The sequence below is a fragment of the Herpailurus yagouaroundi genome, unplaced genomic scaffold (assembly GCF_014898765.1).
Source record: "Herpailurus yagouaroundi ecotype Mexico unplaced genomic scaffold, PumYag 203, whole genome shotgun sequence".
NCBI classification, from domain to species: Eukaryota; Metazoa; Chordata; class Mammalia; order Carnivora; family Felidae; genus Herpailurus; species Herpailurus yagouaroundi.
Window position 1 is genome coordinate 19,947,653 of NW_024412434.1, and position 21,751 is coordinate 19,969,403.

General features: G+C 41.1%; 1 protein-coding gene across 1 annotated transcript in view; it reads left to right on the forward strand.

Moving 5' to 3' along the window:
• The window catches only part of ITGA8 (integrin subunit alpha 8), a 191,292-nt gene extending 172,792 nt beyond the window's left edge, over window positions 1-18,500 (forward strand). Inside the window, exons 27-29 of the mRNA XM_040450953.1 lie at window positions 3,801-3,902; window positions 13,544-13,666; window positions 15,356-18,500. Of these exons, the coding sequence (XP_040306887.1) occupies window positions 3,801-3,902; window positions 13,544-13,666; window positions 15,356-15,442 (312 nt within the window). The 3' untranslated portion in view covers window positions 15,443-18,500. The remainder of the gene's footprint in view (window positions 1-3,800; window positions 3,903-13,543; window positions 13,667-15,355) is intronic.
• The last annotated feature ends 3,251 nt before the right edge of the window (window positions 18,501-21,751 follow it).

Sequence of the window (21,751 nt, forward strand, 5' to 3'; positions counted from 1 at the left end):
CCCACCCTCCCAAAAAATATACTATATACTGGAGGTCATGCAATCCAGAAGGAGGTAAACATTTTCTGCCTTCCTAATCCAAACTAGAAAGTTTACAATTCTTGCATGACATGATTTGCTGCATTGTGTTTGTTTCTGTCCACTTGGTGAACGTGCAAACTGGTCAGAAAAAGATTTTATTTAGGTTAATCCTGAATGACACCCTGTCCTGTGACTGTGGCTTAAAACAATCCTTCACAGTGTAAGATTTTACCAGTAAAATCTTTGTCGTCTCACAAGGCTTTGTTTCTGGTAAATGTTGAGAACTTACACATGGGCTGTGTGGTCAAAAACAATTCTTGAGAAGGAATTAAGCAGTGGGAAGGTGGGAAGGAGAGATGTTACTAGCCACACTCTGTATTTAACCAGTTCAAAAGCCTCACTGTCCGTTTGTTACCAACTAGAGGACTTTTATTAGTACCAAGACCATAAGCAAATCATTGTGCACAAGTGAATAACAGAGGCAGCTAGTGAGCTGAAAACCAGGGTATAAATGATGCAGCCATAACAGGAATAGGGCATTTTCTGAGGATTAACTGCTAGCTGAGGCAGCTTGAAGGTCTGAGATATTGTTGAGGGATATTAACTCCAGCTGCTTTTTCAAGCCTATTGCAGCTACATGAATAGATTGCTATATGGAAGAAGAGATTTTTTGTTTTGTTTTGTTTTTTGAGAGCGATAGCAGGGGAGAGGGGGAAGGAGAGGCGGGGGGCAGGAGAGAGAGAGAGAGAGAGAGAGAGAGAGAGAGATAGATTGTGCAGAGCCCGATGTGGGGCTCCATCCCACGACTGTGAGATAGTGACCTGAGCCGAAATCAAGAGTCAGACGCTTAAGCAAGAGCCACCCAGATGCCCCATGATTTATTTTAATAATAAGAATAATGGGGGCGCTTGGGTGGCTCAGTTGGTTGAGCCACCGACTTCGGCTCAGGTCATGATCTCACCGTTTGGGAGCTCGAGCCCCGTGTCGGGCTCTGTGCTGACAGCTCAGAACCTGGAGCCTGCTTCTGATTCTGTGTCTCCCTCTCTCACTGCCCCTCCCCCACTCGTGCTCTCTGTCTCAGAAATAAACATTAAAAAATTTTTTAATAACAAGAATAATGTAGTTATGTAAAGACCATGGCTGAAAGCATTCACCTTTAAACATGGAATGAATCTGCTCCCAACTATTGTTCACGAATTAAATACTTACCTGCACCATGCCTTTGACTTGCATCCACAAGAGGAGCGAATCTTTGGTGCGCCTAGCTGATCGAAGCCTAACAGCTGACGTTTCTCATTCCTTAGTGCTCCAGAGCATCTTAGAAAAATGGGCAAAAATACATTTTCCTACTGAAAAGAGTGGCAGAAACCTTGTTCTGGAGAATAAAGAGTAGATCAGGGGCGCCTGGGTGGCTCAGTCAGTTGAGCGTCCAACTCTTGATTTCAGCTCAGGTCATGATCTCAGAGTTGTGGAATCCAGCCCCACACTGGGCTCCACGCTGAGTGTGGAGCCTGCTTAAGGTTCTCTCTCTGTCTCTCCCTGTGCCCCTCTTCCCTGCTCACAATCTCTCTCACAAAAAGAAAGATAAAAAAATTAAAAAATCACCAAGTGCACACAAAATTTTATTAGCCAGGTTTTCCACATTAAAGAAAATTTTTTTTAACTTTTATTTATTTTTAAGACAGACAGAGACAGAGCACAAGCAGGGGAGGGACAGAGAGAGAGGGAGTCACAGAATCTGAAGCACAGAGCAGGAAGCAGGGTTCCAACTCACAGGCTGTGAAATCATGACCTGAGCCGAAGTCAGACACTCAACCAACTGAGCCACCCAGATGCCCCAAGGTTTTCCACGTTTTAAAAAACACCTCTCGGGGCGCCTGGGTGGCGCAGTCGGTTAAGCGTCCGACTTCAGCCAGGTCACGATCTCGCGGTCCGTGAGTTTGAGCCCCGCATCAGGTTCTGGGCTGATGGCTCAGAGCCTGGAGCCTGTTTCCGATTCTGTGTCTCCCTCTCTCTCTGCCCCTCCCCCGTTCATGCTCTGTCTCTCTCTGTCCCAAAAATAAATAAACGTTGAAAAAAAAAAATTCAAGAAAAAACACCTCTCACATAAACAAACAAAAAATCCAGCTTTCGGGTAAAATGGAAAAGCCAGGAGACAGCAGCCACCAAAAAAAGAATTTTTTCCAAATGAATAAAGTTACTTATCCTGGAATGTTAGGGTAGAAACAAAGAAAAAGTCAAAGATAGAGTGACTTCAAGTATTTAAAAGTTTTGCATGGTCTAGCCTATGCTTATCATCTAGAGGAAATGGGGTTTATTGAAGGGAGGGAAAAAATTCAGCCACAGGGGAAAAAAAAAAAAGAACTTTCTAAAAAAAAATGTAAACAAAATTATTACAATCCAACCTGATAGACTGGCCGCAAGCAACCCAACACTGGATTATAGGTGGGGAAGTGCTTGTGAATGTTTAATAAACTGCTCTGGGGGAGCGGGAGAAAAGGTCCAGTATGTAGCATTTGCTGATTCCCATGGTGTAAATATCCCCACCATGGCCGATTTCAAGCTGCCAACACAATGTCACCAAATACGGAATTGGGAGGTGAGGCTCCTGTACACCATCACGTAGTATTTCCACTCCCAGGTCCAATAGACCTAAATAATATCCAGAGCACAGATACCAGTAAAATATAATAAAATAATTAAGAAATAGTGAGCTTTGAGTGTGTATTACTTTTTTAAAAATATAATTTTCTGAAGGTTATGTATATTTAAACTTTAATAATGGCTCTGTTTAACTAGTGATACTCAAAACTGCTGAAATTTTAACACTCTGCTCTCAAGAGCCTTGCGAGCCAATTACAGCCCAAGACTGGATAGCTGTAATCACTGTCTCAAGTTAAATGGAGGAGAACCAGAGGCTTACATTCTCAAAACGGCTCTCCTTGACTTGCTCTTAAATATTTTCCTTTGGCTTTAATCAACAGTTAATGTGAGAACCAATTAAACAAACAGACAAAAATTTATGCTGAAAAGTTCTCTCAAAAACGCTATGGCTCTAAGTCTGTGGTTCTTAACCAAGGGGATTTTGCTTCCCAGGGACATTGGCAATAATTACAGATATTTTTGGTTATCACACCTGGGGTTGAGGTGCTACTGGCATCTAGCGGGTAAAGACCACAGCTGCTGCTATACATCCTGCAGTGTTCAGGACAGTCCCGCGTTCAACCCAAATCCTAACAGTACGGAGACTGAGAGAGCCTTCCCGGGTCTTCTGATAAGATGAAATGTGATCAATTCCTTTATAATTTAGTACCAGTCTCTCTCCTAAAACGGTTCCCTCTATCATATAATAAGAGTTTTGTAACTCACTATACCTGCCTTTTGTTCTTCACTCGCAGCAACTGTAGTAATCCTTGTGCTGGATTACTAAACTCCTTTTAGGGACTCTGATGCTCTGCTTTTATTCTAACATCATTGTACCAAGTCTTTTGTTAATAAGCCAAATTCTTTTTAGAACTAAGAAGAGGATGGATTGTTGGGGGGACGGTTAGATGGACAGTTGCGTGGATATCTACAAAGATATCGGGATGGATGGATGGATGGATGGATGGATGGATGGATCATTGGATGGGGAAAAATTTATTTAAAGAGAGAAAAAGAAGAAAGAAAGAAGGTGGAATTTTGCTTTGGAAATGGGAGACACTGAAAACAGTTGGCTGCCATTGTAACTTCTAAAAGATTTACATGGAATATATTTAAATATATATTTTTAATTTCAGAGAAAAAATGATCCCTATTCTCTTGCATCCCTGGTGTCCTTCAAAGTTAAGAAGATGCCTTATCAAGATCAGCCAGCAAAACTCCCAGAGGGGAGCATAGGAGTAAGTATCTGAAAAATATAGACGCACAGTAATTTCACTGAACTAATCATTTTTTAAATCACTATTCAACTTGTGCTACATTTAAGTGCTCATTACATTAACTTGAGAAACTTGAGAGTGCAGGACTGATACCACTTTTCTTTAAGTTTATTTATTTATTTTGAGACAGAGAGAGAGAAAGCAGGGGAGGGGCAGAGAGAGAGGGAGACAGAATCTCAAGCGTGCTCAACGCCGTCAGGGAAGAGCCTGAGGCGGGGCTTGAACTTCATGAACCATGAGATCATGACCTGAGCCGAGATCAAGAGTTGGATCCTTTATCACCTAAGCCACCCAGGTGCCCCAGACTAATATCACTTTTTAATCAAGCCATTTTGTTTGAAAGGAGTCCAGATAGCAATGATCATTATAATGAAATTGCCCCGATTGTTTAATTCTGTTTATTTATTTACTTATTTTCTGATTGTTTAACTTTAAGGACAGCATGGTGAGTGAGGTGGGGAGGAAGGAGTCTCTTCCTTAGGGACAGCTGGATGACCTTAGACAGTCATCTTTCCTTTCTAGGCAAAGAACTATAATTTTCACCTGAAAAGAAAAGTACACTATGAGCTTCATTTGAATGAAATGTTATTTTCAAATTGAGGCTATTAAACCTTACTGACAGCCAACTCAGACCTGCTGAGTTAGAATCTTCATTTTCTCAAAATCATCAGGGCATCGTGTACCCAGAACAATTTGAGAAGCACTGTTGTGGATGGTATATAAGTTGATACTATCATAATGTGTCTTATCAGCCTAGGTCTTAAATGTAATTACAAAATTTAATCTTTCTATAGCCTGATCTACTTTTAGTCATTTAAACTAGATGAATCCATTGGTTAGTGATTTGCAACTCTTGAATATGCAAAGAAGCATCACTCATGTGACTTTAAAGATAGAAACATGCTAAGCCCTCACCCCAAACATCAGGATTCAGTAGGTCTGGCACTGTGCTTTAAAAGCGCCTGGGGGGCGCCTGGGTGGCGCAGTCGGTTGAGCGTCCGACTTCAGCCAGGTCACGATCTCACGGTCTGTGAGTTCGAGCCCCGCGTCAGGCTCTGGGCTGATGGCTCAGAGCCTGGAGCCTGTTTCCGATTCTGTGTCTCCCTCTCTCTCTGCCCCTCGCCCATTCATGCTCTGTCTCTCTCTGTCCCAAAAATAAATAAACGTTGAAAAAAAAAAATATTTTAAAAGCGCCTGGGTGGCTCAGACAGTTAAGCATCCAACTTGTAATTTCGGCTCAGGTCGTAATCTCGCAGTGGTTAAGACTGAGCCCCACGGTGGGCTCTGTGTTGATGGTGTAGAGCCTGCTGGGATTCTCTCTCTCTCTCTCTCTCTCTCTTTCTCTCTCTCTCTCTCTGCCCCTGCCCTGTGCTCACTTTCTCTCAAAAAAAAAACCAAAACAAAAAACCCCCAAAACATTGAAAGCACTGAGAATCTCTAGCATCTAGTCTGGCAGCACGGAGCAAGACCCACCTTTCCAATGTGCTTCAAAACACATTCTCCGGGGGGCGCCTGGGTGGCTCAGTCGGTTAAGCGTCCAACTTCGGCTCAGGTCATGATCTCACGGTCCGTGAATTCGAGCCCCGTGTCGGGCTCTGTGCTGACAGCTCAGAGCCTGGAGCCTGTTTCAGATTCTGTGTCTCCCTCTCTCTGCCCCTCCCCTGTTCATGCTCTGTCTCTCCCTGTCTCAAAAATAAATAAAACGTTTAAAAAAAAATTGAAAAACAGTTAAAAAAAAAAACACACATTCTCCGGGCTTCATCCTGGCTCCGCCCACTCTAATTAAGAAACTTTCAGGAAATCACTCTGCTTCGCTGGGGCTGTTAACCATATTCACCTGAAAGCATTGTCGAGAAGGTTAATAAAATGATGTCTGAGGAGCCCAAGCATTACACCTAGAACAAGGTATTCAAGTCAGTAATAGCAACCCTCCCAAAATGCCTTACCCTCTCCCTCTAGGTTGAGGAAGCCCAAACTGGAAATGTCAAAGTATTTGAGTAAACTTTGGTGGCATTTGAAAGTAAGCACTGCCACATCTTTCTTTATGTGGCTCATCTCTCTTTCCTTAGCAAGATGTCTACCATAGTTTGGATTTATGTTCAACCTAGAAGACAGAGGCTTTGGGTTTTTAATATAGGATGTTCTTCCATAGAGGTTCAAAGGCTTGTTGCTCTAAGGGAGATAAATCTGGGTCCCTTTGTTTTCTCCGAGCATGTGTTTCATAAAAGAAACATATGTTACAGTCAGTCCCATCAACAGTCTTTCTGCACTGGCCACAGGTGACAGCCTGCTGTTCTCAACCCATCTCAAAAGATCCACAAAATCATCAGATACATGTGCTTCCCCCATCCCCACCACTCCTGTCATTGCATTTTTCAAAAGCCTTGTTATCTGGGGTGAATGATTTACCACATCATGGATATGAAGGTTATTGGGAAAACATTTCGGAATGAAGGTTCTCTGAGGTCTCGCAGATCTGCCCCACCTCACGCTCAAGGGAAATGATTTTCCTGTGGCTTGCTTTGAGAGGACTGGGCTTTGGGCTGGCTGATGTTTTCTTCTAGCAAGTTCTTCTCAAAGGTCCTTCTTATATGGAAAAGAAAGCAGCAGAAGAGAATTGCTTTAAGGCGCTAAATCAGTTGGAATGGGTAGTTGGGAATCATAACTATGAACCCCAATCCCTACTCTGCCATTGGGTAAACCTTCTTGGATACTTTTTTTGTGACGAGACTAGAGACTGGTGGCTTGTTTTCCTAGGCCCTTGTGCGGGTTGATTAGTTTGTTTGTACTTCCTTGGCAACAAGGTCATGATTCAGCCATTTTTTCGAGCCCGGTGTGAGCTTCTTTGAAGAAGAGAGCAATCCCCATTTGCTACCTGCAGGATGTCTGTTTGTGACAAATGAACTCATGAAGCATGACTCTTGCCGTGTTCAGAGGTGAGGGAAAGGTTGCATGAGGCAAGGAATAGACTGAACACAGAGTCATTACAGTGCAGCAGAGAAAAAAACAGGATTCAGTTATTTGAACACTTTGCTTAATAATCATCTTTGGCATTTGTATGTGGTGCCACTAAAGCCAAATTCTATAATTTACATCCAGAAAGGGAATATTATTGTCTAGTAACTCCAACTGTAGTTATTAGAAACTAGTTAATGAAAATCTTTCCTTAAACCTCATACAGGGGTGCCTGGGTGGCTCAGGTCACTATCTTGCGGTTTGAGTTCAAGCCCCGCATCGGCCTCTGTGCTGACAGCTCAGAGCCTGGAGCTTGCTTTGGATTCTTTGTCTCCCTCTCGCCCTCTCCCCCGTCCATGCTCTGTCTCTCTCTCTCTCAAAAATAAACATTAAAAAATATTTTTAAAGAAAAAACCTCACACAGAAACTGTAAATCCATTTCATTGCTAGCACAGCTTTAGAACCTTAAAATAGAGTTATTATATTCAACAATTATTTGTGGAGTTCAAACTGCTGATCTCATAGGGGCCATTGAAATGTTAAAATGTGTGTTCAGCTGGTCCACTTTATGTTATTATTTAATTCTAAATGGCACCATAGGTAGGGTATCTTGGTACATTTAAACCATTCTTGCGACCCCTATGAAGTATGTTTACACAAGATTTTGTGAGACATAAATACAGATGTCAACATTAATTACAGTTGCAAATACAAGGGAGCTTTTTCCTTCTACCTTGGTATTTTATCAAATATACAAAAACATATCATAAACGTCAATGATAAAATGTAGGCATATTAAAAAGTTATATATGGTCCTTCAACCGTAATAAAGAACGAGATTTATGACATGATGAACGTAAGATTAAATGTTCCCTACTTAGCATCACTTTAAGAAAGTTTAAATTCCATTTATAATTTATGGATCTCACTTCCTAAGATTGCAGATAATTATAATAAGTGAATTGTTAAAATTTTATACTATTTCTTTAAATAGCTGCAGGTTCTTGATAAAGATGAATTGAAACAGTTTGTTGTTTGGTTGGCACACACTTAAGTTTTTCACCCTAAATTTTATTTTTTTTTTTCAACGTTTATTTATTTTTGGGACAGAGAGAGACAGAGCACGAACGGGGGAGGGGCAGAGAGAGAGGGAGACACAGAATCGGAAACAGGCTCCAGGCTCTGAGCCATCAGCCCAGAGCCCGACGCGGGGCTCGAACTCACGGACCACGAGATCGTGACCTGGCTGAAGTCGGACGCTTAACCGACTGCGCCACCCAGGCGCCCCTTTCACCCTAAATTTTAAGTACTTCAGTTAGTCAACATTACCCTTCTTTCTTTTATTTTTTAATGTTTTTTTTTAATTGATATTTGAGAGAGAGAGAGAGACAGAGCATGAGTGGGGGAGGGGCAGAGAGATGGAGAATCTGAAATAGGCTCCAGGCTCCAGGCTACGAGCTGTCAGCACAGATCCCGACACAGGGCTCAAGCTCACGAGCAGTGAGATCATGACCTGAGCCAAAGTCAGACGCTTAACTGCTTACCCGACTGAGCCACCCAGGTGCCCCTACCCTTCTTTCTGAAAGCAGCTCAAATATATAATCACTTGCATTTTTAAAGGAAACCTTTAGTCCTCAATACACCCTTTCTGCCATCGGACCACCTTCTAGATGAATGATTCTTACAAGGAGGGGCTTAGGTAATCGGGCAAATCACACCTTTGTGTGAGGCTATACAGAATGTTCTAGAACTGTGTAGTCCAGTATGGTAGCCATCAGCCACAGGTGGATAGTGAGTACCTGAGATGTAGCCACTGTGACTGAAGAAGTAAACTAGAAGTTTGACTTCATCTTAACTCATTTAAATGTAAACCTAAAAACTGTAGCAGTCTAAGATTTTTTGTCCATTAAATGCAGCTATATTTTTTTGGTGAGACTACATTTTGCTTTTACCACTGAAAATCTGGTTTGTTGTTATATGCTGCAAATATCAAATACACACTGGATTTTGGAGACTTTGTTAAAAAAAAAAAAAGAATTTAAAATGTCTTGTGGAGGGGCGCCTGGGTGGCTCAGTCGGTTAAGCATCTGACTTGAGCTGAGGTCATGATCTCACGGTTTGTGGGTTCGATCGAGCCCCACATCAAGCTCTGTGCTGACAGCTCAGAGCCAGGAGCCTACTTCACATTCTGTGTCTCCCTCTCTCTTTGCTTGGGCTCTGTCTCTCAAAAATGAATAACGTTAAAAAAAATAAAAAATAAAAATAAATAAAATGTCTTGTGGATATTTTTATATCAACTACATGTTGACATAATAGTTTGGATATTTAGGGTTAAATAAATTCTTAAAATTAATGTCTCATGTTTCTTTTTCCTCTTTCAAAAAATTCCTAAGTTACACATGTGGCTTGCATTATATTTCTGTTGGACAGCACTGATCTATTATTGCAGGGTTATACAAGGTTCCAGTTTGGAGCTGGTGATAATAGCTACAGAGCTCCAGAGAACATTGGGGTGTTAAATAAGTCTTATTTGAAATGAGTGAAAAATTATTACAGTAAATTAGTGTTTAGTCATGACAAACTCTGACAATTAAGACCTATTTTTCTTACTATTTATTTTCCAATGGATAATGTAAGCTTCTTGTGGGCTTATCAAAATGAGCTGCAAGATGAACATAAACAATGAGTAACAAAGCTTCAGTATTTTCCAACATTTTATTTTGTGCCAAGCTTTCCCAAACCATTCTGAAATTTCCATAGCAGTGATACAGATTTAAATAAGCTTTGGTCATATAAAAGTAGTCAATTAAGTCTTTCCCTAGTAAGTTTGCCTGTGCAGTTCAAGTTTCTAATTTATACAAAGCATTGAGTTTCACGAAAGGCTGGGCTTTACCTATTTCCACCCACGGATGAAATGCCCCCATTGCCATTTATAGACATGAATATGTCACATGACTCCCTGATCAATGTGTTTTCAGAAAGACTTCTCTTTCCAAGACATGTGTGACTCTTCCAATGACGTGTTACACTTGACTCTTCATCCACCTCTTTCCAGCAACAACCGATGCGCTCTCCTGCCCTGGGAATCTGGAGAAATGCTCTGGGGCAGTGTTGTTGATTTTCCATATTCCCACTGGCCTTGGTGTAGTGACTTCTTGACTAGGCAGCGAAAAGCCTAGATAAGTTTAGGAAAACACCAGGGGCCAAGGAAGGTCTTTGCAGCTGCTCCCATTTTAGATTGAGAAGATTGGTCAGCCTCAGTGCCACATGGATGTCCTAAAGGCAGCTGGCAAGCAAAGCAGAATGCAGGCACAGCAGGAAAGTTTTTGAGTTTGTGTTCTTTTAGAACTCTTTGTCCTTTCCTCCTGGTTAATTACATATGATGATTTACAGGAAATGTACATGACATGTGTAATCTTAACGTTTAAAATACCCAGAGAAGGGGAATGGAGTGGTATTATTTTTTTAATTTTTTTTTAACGTTTATTTATTTTTGAGACAGAGAGAGACAGAGCATGAACGGGGGAGGGTCAGAGAGAGAGGAAGACACAGAATCTGAAACAGGCTCCAGGCTCTGAGCTGTCTGCACAGAGCCCGACGCGGGGCTCAAACTCACGGACCATGAGATCATGACCTGAGCCGAAGTCAGACGCTTAACCAACTGGGCCACCCAGGCGCCCCATGAAGTGGTATTTTTTAAGTGAGCATAATGTTACTGGGAGAAAACTGATGACAGTTTGGGTGATGAGAATTTCAGAATTTTGGAACTGAAAAGGACAGTAGCAATCATCTGGTCTCAGACATTTTTAAGACACTACTGTCAGCATCTTTGGAAGTGAATGCAAACAAAAAGCCAATAGATTTTGTAATTGTACCTATAAGCTGTTCTCTGCTTCAAGAGACTCTAATAAGCATATCCTGTTCAATTTAATATTTTATTCGTATTTTTCCATCATTGCTGCAAAAAAAAGTCTTCATATGTAGCATTATTCTTTGTAAGCGACCTCCCTACCTGTTTCTACAGAATGAGAAGTTTATTTTTTTTAATTTTTTTTAATGTTTATTTATTTTTGGCAGAGAGAGAGACACAGAGCATGAGCAGGGAGCGGCAGAGAGAGAGAGGGAAACACAGAATCCAAAGCAGGCTCCAGGCTCTGAGCTGTCAGCACAGAGCCCGATTCGGGGCTTGAACTCACAGACCGCGAGATCATGACCTGAGCTGAAGTCAGAAGCTCAACTGACTGAGCCATCCAGGTGCCCCAAGAATGAGAAGCTTTTTAAATAATAACATCAAAGCCTACAGTAGCCAAGAAACCCAGCAAAGTTGTTAGCTCTTCTCCCAATCCATTGCTTTTTATTAAACTAACAATATGAACAGAATAGTCTATGGACTTTCTTTCAACCCTTTTAGCTGTATTACTGTAAAGTACCTACTAGTAAATTCTGGCAATCTCTAACACATGCACCAAATATAGCCTGAAACTATGTTGTTTCCTCAGTGAAATTAGAGCTCGGGGGGAAGAAACATTTATAAGAAACCCCAGAATTGGCCGTGGCTCCAGATTTTCTCTTTCCTGGGCCACCCTAACTGGCCAGTGAATACATACATGATCAATACCATCCCTGGTAGTTTCAAAATTCTGAAATTCTCATTACCAAAACTGTTTGAGTCTGCTTCCAGTAATGTTATTTCATTTTGAAAGATCACCTCATGTCCTTCCTCCAAACACTTTAAGAGGAGGATTGAGCACTGACTTCATAGGTATTAGATGTAATTTACTAAGGGAAAAGAATATAAAGGGAAGTGATTCAGAAGTCATCAGTCCCTATCTTGCTCATGTTGCCATATACATGCAAAGGATTGTTTTAGAGTAAGTCACTTAGGCTGCAGAATCCAGGTGGCATTGTGACTGCTTTCAGTCCTTCAGTGCATCATTTCTTCACATGCCGTGTGTCCTGTCCTTAGACTGCAACAAGCAGGGCGAGGGTAATCCCATCATGGTCATGGAATTGTTGCACTTCCTGCTGATGTGTTGGATGAAATAGGGACTGTGCTGGCAATGGGCATTAACGGGCAAAGGAGGAAGGTATAAATGGTGAGGAGGTTATGGCCAGCCTTTTCCTCACTGAGAGCAGGGAGCAAGTCCCTGGCACTAGTGAGCATGTGGAATGACTAGCAGACTCACTACTGTTGATGCCTTTGTTTGGTCTGGATATCAATGATACTTGGGACCGGAGAATTGAGAGAATTAAGTCATCAGTATGTCCGCTGCATAGGGGAAATGGACCAAGATGAAGGAGCGGTGAAAAGCCTAATAAGCTGAGAAAACCAGAGGCAGGATGCTCCAATCTAGTTAAGAAGGCAGAGGAAGGAGGTGATCATGGTCAGGGCCCAATACTTGGGTACAGGCTATGAAAACACCCATACATTTCCAGCCAAGACACATTCCAGAGCCACCAACCTTTGCTATGAGTCCATCATCTCTTGATTAGTGGGTTAGAGAAATGTGACCTAGAGGTCCCAAACATGTATCAGAACTGGACCTATGATCTTTCCAACCAACACAGTTAAAACGAGGAGCACTCTGCCTGGTTTAACTGAGGCAGTACTTACTTCTCTCTAAAACCAGATAGACCTGCCTGGATGAATAACATTTCAGATCCAAGAACATTTTCATTTCTATTTTCTTTGGCAGAGGTGTTAGCAGCGTGACTGCGTCTCTTGGTTTTGTCTGGGGGTCTACAGCTTCTTTGCCATCGGGGTCTCCAAAGACACATTTCCCCAGCACATGGGCAACAGGGGAGAGGCTTCTGCTCATGGGGGAGGGGAGGGGTGGTTCATGGACACTGAGCATGCAGTCCTGCTGGGAAGGTCTCCTTTTCCTCCAAATTCCCTTGCAACAGTGGGGAATGAAATGAGTTCTAATAGCAACCGAAAACTGGATCTAGGATTGAAGGCAACCCCAATGTATCCAGACAATTAGCATTCACTTTGCTTACTTCCATAAACTCCAAGATGGCTAGTGAGGCTGTGGGCCATCATAAACACAGAAGCTAGAGATAAAGAGGCGGTGGCATTAATTAGTTGTGTGACTCACTTAGCTCCTCTGGGACTCAATCTTCTCATCAATAAAATGGTGGGGGGGGGGTAGTGGTGGTTATATTAGGTGATTTCTAATCTTTTTGCACATTCAACAGTCCAGTGGATCCAATTCAACTCACTTCTCAGTGAGGTTAGCCCAGTTCTGAAGAGAAATGTGTGTGGACAGACTTGGCCTTTCATAGGGTCAATGGCAGTCATTACTGCCACAAAAGGTCCAGCCCAATTTAAGGTCATTCCTTTTCACCTTGTTGGTTCTCAGTCTTGATCCACTTCAATTCCATTCCAGGGTTTCTGGGCTGTTCTAAGCCAAACACCCACCAAGTGTCTGTAATTAGATCTTCCATTCAACCTAGGAGGCCTCAGAATGTGCTGTTTTTTTAAGAGTTTATGTTTGAGTTCTGTAGACATTCAGATCTCCCCTAGGATGATTTCAACTATTACATGGATCTTTTCAGAACTACTCCCAGTATTGTATGGTAATTACTACTTTATTTCACCCAACAGTTTTCAAATTTGAGGTCATTTGCTTTATTTTCCATTTCAGATTAAGACATCAGTTATCTGGGCAACCCCAAATGTTTCCTTCTCAATCCCATTATGGGTAATAATACTAGCAATACTTCTTGGATTATTGGTTCTGGCCATCTTAACCTTAGCTTTATGGAAGGTAAGTTTATTTATTTTGTTTTTCTTTTTGAGTAGAGAGGCCACTGAGGGGATTTACAAGGATACACCTAGTGATTTGAAAAGACAATGCCAGAGGCACGATTTGGGGATTTTTAACAGACATAAAGGGAAAATTGTGTCTTGTTTGTCTTGGCAAACTTACTATGCCTGTGTAGCTGATATTTAAGAAGACCAAGAGTGTTTAATGCTGCTTTTATCTGGAGATTTCTTGTAAATAAATACAGAGAAAGTTAGACTTTCTTAGCTAAGACCTGTGATCTTCTTTCCAATATACTTGTGGTGAAAATGTTACTGTGAAGCCTTCTTTTTCTTGTTTAATTAATCAAGATTTCAAGCTTTTTGCTGACATGGTCCCATCAGCAATTGTTTGAGATGTTTCTTTTTAAGCACCACAAATGCAATTAATATAGTAGTTAACTGATACTTGGACTCTTGGGCCAAATAGATCATGCATGTTATATGCTTGGAATTTTTTTTTTTTTTTGATCTTGCCAATAAGTCCATCTCCATTAGGAAAGCTTAATGAATTCTTTCATGTGTTTCTGGCCTGAAAACCAACACGACTGCCAAGTTTCACAGACCTTTCCATTCCAAAAAAGAAACAGTGGCACAATTACATGACTGTAAGAGTAATTAATCTAGTCACATCTTAGTTAACCACTATTGTTAGGGTTCCCCAAAATCATAGTGTATTTTTATTTTAAAACAATATGTGGCATGCTTAAAAAATGGAGAAAACCTTGCCATGTGAGTTAAATAACGGCTTTCCTGATCATTATCAATTGTTTGGTGCCATCCTGAGCCTACACGGTCTACTCAATTTTTTACCTTTTGAAATAGACCTTTGTGTTATTCTGTTATTTATACCATCTTTGTTTCCATAAATGATAGTGTGACAATTGACAGAATATGGTCCTAGTCTTGCAGAAAAAAAAAAAAAAAAAAAGACAACTCAATAGTTATCAACAAAACCCAATGCATTTGGCTTCTGGTGTAAGAAGCAATAAATAAGAATTGAGGTCAAGATTTCTAGGGAAAGTTAGATTCTCCTAGACCAAATACTAATTTGAAATTCAGGAGGATTAAGATTCTAGAATCACTTCTTCCCCAAGTTGTTGGTTGATCTTTAGAAAGTTGCTTAGATGTTCTGGGATTTAAAGGAATGACCTTTCTAGACAAAGAATGACAATCTACTTTTCCTGTATATGCTCTGTGTTCCACAAGTACAGAGGGATATGCAAGTTTCTCCTCTCTTTATCCTAAATTCCACCCTGAGATAGCCTATGACACACTTCAGGAGAGAGTCCCCCTTCCCTGGCCAGCAGCAGTTAGGACTTCTGCTGTCTCCAAAAAACATGCAGAAAAGCAGAGAGGAAATCTTTGGGCCTTGTTGCTATAATCTCAGGAAAAATATACGAGGTCCCTAAGTGGATTATATAACACAGGGAAATTCTCCCACTAGCACGAACACTCTGCCTTATGCAATAAATTCATCACCGCAGGTAAAGGATCCTCGGCTTTCCCCTCCTAATTCAGAGAATTGGTCAGATAATATCCACAGAGCTTCAGTTTCTTATAGAAAATACAATAAAGTGAAAATTCTTAGAACGAGGAGTTTCACCCATTCCCAGAACACCTTGATTGTATAGCCCGTTTCTCTTTTTCACAGTGCGGATTCTTTGACAGAGCAAGACCACCCCAGGATGACATGAATGACAGGGAACAACTCACAGATGAGAAAACCATTGAGACATGAAAAGCAAAAGCAAAGTTCAAGACACTCGAACACTGGTCCTGTTCAAAGCAAAGAAGGAACATAAAGGTTAAACAAAGGTTTCCCTGTACCCACCAGCGACCTAGGAAATGGAAGGGCCCCAGAAAGATCACCTCATCTGTGCTGCACTTTGGAGAAGACGCCACGGAGCCCAGAGACCCTTCTGGGAGAGGTAACGTCCTCAACACTGTGGAAACCATTAGCCATCACGGAAGACATCTTTTGCTTTAGTCATTCTGCCTTTGGCAGACACTCTGAAATGGGCATGGGAACTCAAGTTGCTTTCCAGGTAAATCCAACTCAAGTCGCAGAGATGAACTATCGGAATTACGGTCAACTTCAGAAGGTGAACTAGGACCGAACCTTCCAACACTACTGTATCCAGCGGAATATTTGACACCTCCCTTGGAAAAGAAGCATTTCTAATGAAGTTATGGCTCAGGGAGACAAGCATATGTTGTTGGTACTGTGAAAGTACTTTTGAAACGACAAAGATAATCTTGTAACTGGGGATAACAATTTATTTATTTATTTTCCATGTCTCTGGGCAGATATCCTGGTCATCTACAAGATTTGGACATTAAGATTTGGTTAGCTGGTTCTCAAAATCACTCACTAAATTTCCTTCTAAGGTAACCCTCTGGTGCAGATAAATTCACAGAACATCTTTAGACAGCGCTAAGAAAAAGCAGACAGTTTCCCTTAATACTTAGCTGCCTGCCACCTGAAATCACTTGGATTCACACTTTCCGAGGACTCACATCTGCTTGATTTAGCTTGGCAAAAAGTTGTATTTATATTTCCTTTCATACAAAAAAAAAAAAATGCTTTCTATTGACTTAATTAGCAATACACAGATTTCAAGGTCCTCTCACACCTGTGTGGTGTTTAAAAGTAAGGGTAAAATTTCTGAGTCCATTGATACAAAAACAGTTTTACAATATGGGTAAACATTATTTTTAATATCTATAAGGAACAACAGCAATACTTAGCTTGGGATTAAATAACCTATTTCTCTACTATTCCTCAAATCTATATACACAGAGAAGACACATCAAGCATACATGGGAAAGAAATACAAAGTTATGCAGATGTGAGATGAACCCAGAAAAGGGATTCCTAAGAATTTTATTTAGAATTTCCTATTCTAACCTTACTACTCATTTTTACCGCTAATCTTTATAATACACAACTTCAGAAAATAACCTTTATTTAAGCTATTCTCCCATCACCTAAAATTTAACCACCACAGAAAGTTGATGTTTAAAACTCTTGTAAATAATCCATAGTCATGTGTAATGTCATCGTTTCTGAAGTAAACCTGACCAGCCAAAGTTATATAATCTGCACAGTTTTGTAGCCTTTTTATGATCATGAAAAATTACCATGAAGAAATGCTGAACAAATTTTATATTGATGTGCAATATTTTATAGACCTACGTATCTAAAGCATGTATGTTTACACTGGCATTAGTTATTTTTTTAATTAATATCCTATTACATATAATCGAGCAAGTGGACCAAAATCCTTAGGTTTACAAAGCAGTTGGAAAAGTTGTATTCCCAGCGTCAGCAATCACACTTTATTTGAAAGATGAGCCAAACTCACAGACACTAAATTTTCTGTTGTGCCTTAGCCTGGAGGCCAGCCATTTGGCTACAGTTGCAGATCTTCCTTGGAAACCAAATGCAAGGCTCATGGAAGGATACTCTGACACAGTTCATATTTTTCCCAGTTGTGAATTAAATCCTGTCACGGTAGCAGTTTCAAGTCTGTAAGGACAGAAGTCTGGCTCCCAGGGCATATGGCCGACTGTGGGTGAGAACCGCAGGTGCCTCAGAGAGTTTGAGGGTCCCACACCAGCCTCTGCAGGTCTTCTGTGTTAGTCCTCCAGGTAGAATTGGTTTGGCAAGGAGGTGGCTGTCTATATGGGATTGGAGGAGTGCCAAACAGGTTTCTCCGCCCCCACATAACACCCTAACTCTTGTCATCATGCCTGACTTTGGGCCAAGAGAGATTAGCTCCTAAGGATTTGGGGTTCTAGAAGGACCCTGAGAAAACCCACCCATTGCCTTTTAAGTTAACATTCGTGAAGAAACTCAGAACCCCTAGGGCTACATAAATGTAGGACCCCATGAGCTGGGTCACACAGACACCCAGAGGAAAGGACAGATGCCAGGAACAAGACTAGGACCCGGAACGGAGCGAGATCTGAGGTTTCCTCACAGTCTCAGCCAAGAGTGGTCCTCTCTGCAGAGACGGACATTTGACAGAGGACCATCACACACACAGTGGCCCCCTCTGCCACCTCAGATGTGGAAGCAAATGGAGGAAAGGGGGCACCTGAGGTCAGGTGAACCCACCAGTCATCGGTTCCCGAGCAGCACCGCCGCTTAAGGAACACTCTGTCGATGCACTGAGAGTATCTGCTTCTCGCCATAACACTGCCGATCACTTTCATAATTCATGTTGTACCATGCTTCTGTTAGAGTCTATGTATATCTTAGATATCCCTTTTGAAATTCTTACAGCTGGCTTAGAAGACGTGGAAAAAATGGGCAAATCAAGTTTTATACACTTGGAGATTTTTATACAGTAAATAAACATGGACTAGTCACCACTGAAACCCCCACTTTTTCAACTCCTTTTTTTTCTTCTTTTATTTAAATACATGTGTAGATATCTGTGAAGATTTTCACATGCCTATTAACCTTGTCACTAATAAAATGAAAAATTAAAGACACGATGACGTACTTGTGGTCTGTTTTGCACACAACGTACAGCTTTCCCACAATAGCAGAGATCAAACGTTTCTGTCTTTATGCTTTGATTTTTCATTATTATAAAGACATTTAATGTTGGAAGAAATCTGGAAGAGTGAGAATACAACATTTCTTTGGGATGATGAGAATGTTCTAAACTTAGATTGTGGTGATGTTTGCATAACTCCATGAATACACCAAAAAATACTGAATTGTACACTTTAAACGGTAAGTTTTATAATATGTGAATTAAATCCCAATAAAGGTATTTAAAAAAATTTTTTTAAGTTACTTCTAATAACTCTACCCTTATACAACTGATTACTTTTCTCTACATTGCCTTTCAAATTTGGTCCATATAAAAATCTTAGCACCTTTTTAAAGTTTATTTATTTATTTTTGAGAGGGAGAGAAAGTGCACACAAGCTGGAGAGGGGCAGAGAGAGATGGAGAAGGAGAATCCCGAGCAGGCTCCAGACTGTCAGCATGGAGCACAATGTGGGGCTTGAACTCGTGAACCATGAGATCATGACCTGAACCAAAATCAAGAGGCAGACACTTAACCGACTGAGCCACACAGGCTCCCCAAAATCTTAGCTCTTTTATGAAGCACTCTTCTGTGTCTTCAGCCAAGCTGTGTCTCCAGCTGTCTAATGGCATTTTACGAATCACTACCCTTTTCCTTTTGTCTGCATGACTATCTTCTAACTGCACTGACCCTTAATGAGAGCAGGAAACATAATCTTTTCACCTTTGTGTCTCCAGGACCTAGGACCAACCTCTGCTATATAGTCAGTGCTCACAAACATTTCTAAAATAAATAAATAAATATACCTATGTGTATAATAATAATCACAGGGAACATGTACTTTTGTAATCTACTTCCATTACAAAGCCCCAGGGTGCACACATTATTCATAGTGTTCATACAATGTTATTTTAATAGTTACCCCAAGTTCTTTTCAATTAGTAGGCCATCTTTTGTTTAAACATCCCCCCTCTCATCAGAAATAGTTCTTCACAGATTCATTTATTAAGAATAACATTAAATTGAGGGGCACCTGGGTGGCTCAGTCGGTTAAGCGTCCAACTTCAGATCAGGTCATAATCTCACGGTTTGTGGGTTTGAACCCCACATCCGGCTCTGTGCTGACAGCTCAGCCTGCTTTGGATTCTTGGTCTCCCTCCCTCCATCCCTCCCCCACTCATGATCTGTCTCTGTCTCTCTCAAAAATAAACATAAGGGCGCCTGGGTGGCTCAGTTGGTTGAGCGTCCAACTTTGGCTCAGGTCATGATCTTGCGGTTTGTGGGTTCAAGCCCCACGTTGGGCTCTGGGCTGACAGATCGGAGCCTGGAGCCTATTTTGGATTCTGTGTCTCCCTCTCTCTGCCCCTCCCCTGCTCATGCTCTGTCTCTCCCTCTCTCTCAAAAATAAATAAACATAAAAAAAGTTTAAAAAATAAAAATAAATAATAAACATTAAAAAAATTTAAGAATACCATTAAGAATAATTTTAATAATTAACTTTAATAATTTTAAGAATAATAAGAATAATTTTAAGAATAACTTTCATGGGGCACCTGGGTGGTGCAGTCGGTTAAGCGTCCGACTTCAGCCAGGTCATGATCTCGCGGTCCGTGAGTTCGAGCCCCGCGTCGGGCTCTGGGCTGATGGCTCAGCGCCTGGAGCCTGTTTCCGATTCTGTGTCTCCCTCTCTCTCTCTGCCCCTCCCCTGTTCATGCTCTGTCTCTCTCTGTCCCAAAAATAAATAAACGTTGAAAAAAAAAATTTAAAAAAAAAAAAAAAGAATAACTTTCATCCATGAGGCTTCTCTTGGTTACTTCAATGAATGAACTTCACATGTCTTTACTTGGTCAAAGTATAGAAGCTTTCTGTGGTTCTTGAAAAGATTGCTTCTTAAGAGCACTAGATCAATTTGCATTAACCTAAATATACTGTTTCCTTCATAATTCTGTCAGTATTCTAAAATATTTTGGTAATTGTTTCCAAGAAATACTTTAATTGTATTTCACTAGAATTCAGTTATTTGATATAGACATTTAATTTTGAGTTCTAATATTTATCAACCATTCAGTATAGACCAATGTGCTGGCCATACCCTGTAAGACATTTAAAGACCTGCCATTTGGCCAGTATCCATGAATCCCAACAAGAAGAACCCCACATTCCCATGCCTTCCTTATAGCCTAAAGCAAGCTATCAGATGAATCTCTCACTTCATATTATATATCACTCACACTTCAAAGCCTACATATATATATCTAAAGGCTTATGGTGGTTTTCAAGGATGCCTGTGTATCCCAGATGAAAAAAATGCAAAACCAAATCTGAGATTTGGTAATATCGGAGCTGACCATCAAAGCACCATCCCAGTACCAACTTGCCTGAGTGGGGCAAGACTTCCTGTGACACACACAGAAGGGTCTATTCTAGGCCAACCACACTGGTTAAAGCCTAAACATGTTTATAGTGAGGGAAAAAACCATCTTACCATGTCTTTTACAGAAATAAAAGGCTTTGTAGTTGGATGTGTGCAGTGAGAACTCGCTCTTCTCAACAAATTCTGTTGATATCTTTGTCCCTTCCAGCCATTTTATATGTAGACACTTAAATGCATCAATACCTTCTCTTTTCTTAGGTTTATTTATTTATTTTGAGAGAGAAAGAGAGAGTGAACAGGGGAGAGGCAGAGAGAGAGAAAGAGAATCCCAAGTAAGCTCTGCACCTTGGTGCAGAGCCTGACGTGGGGCTCGAATTCACAAACCAGGAGATCATGACCTGAGCAGAAATCAAGAGTCAGATGCTTACCCAACTGAGCCACCAGGAACCCCTGCATCAGTATTTTCTAATCAGAATGTAAGGTTCTATGACAAAGTGAAATTCCCTTCCAAGTTGCACACTTGCTCTGTGAAGTTTGTGCAGATCTTTACAGGTTATGCCTATAGAACACAGCACCCTGGCACCCCCAAGGAGATAAAAAATGTGAAAACCTAGGGGCACGTGGGTGGCTCAGTGGGTTAAGCATCCGACTTCAGCCTAGGTCATGATCTCGCTGTTCTGAGTTTGAGCCCCACATCAGGCTCTGTGCTGATAGCTCAAAGCCCAGAGCCTGCTTCAGATTGTGTCTTCCCCCCCCTACTCGGTCCCTCCCCCATTCGTGCTCTGTCTCTGTCTCTCAAAAATTAATAAACATTAAAAAAAAATTTTAAAAACATGAAAACCTTTGCTTGATATCCATGAATGCTAAGATACTACCTCCCTAGGGTGTGATGTTCTTCTCCCCAAGTGTAGCAGATTTTCTCCTTCAGAACTCTGATGACATTAAAAGGTTGATTTCTTTAGCATGAAAAGTTTAAAGCATTGCAACTTTAGACTCAGTTGGGAGCTGAGCAAAACCATAATCCCCCCAGTGGTGCTGAAGTCAATGGCACGTTCAGAATGGCCAGCACACACATAAAGCACAACTCTGCTTGCCATGTTACACTCTCCCTGACCCCACCCCCAAA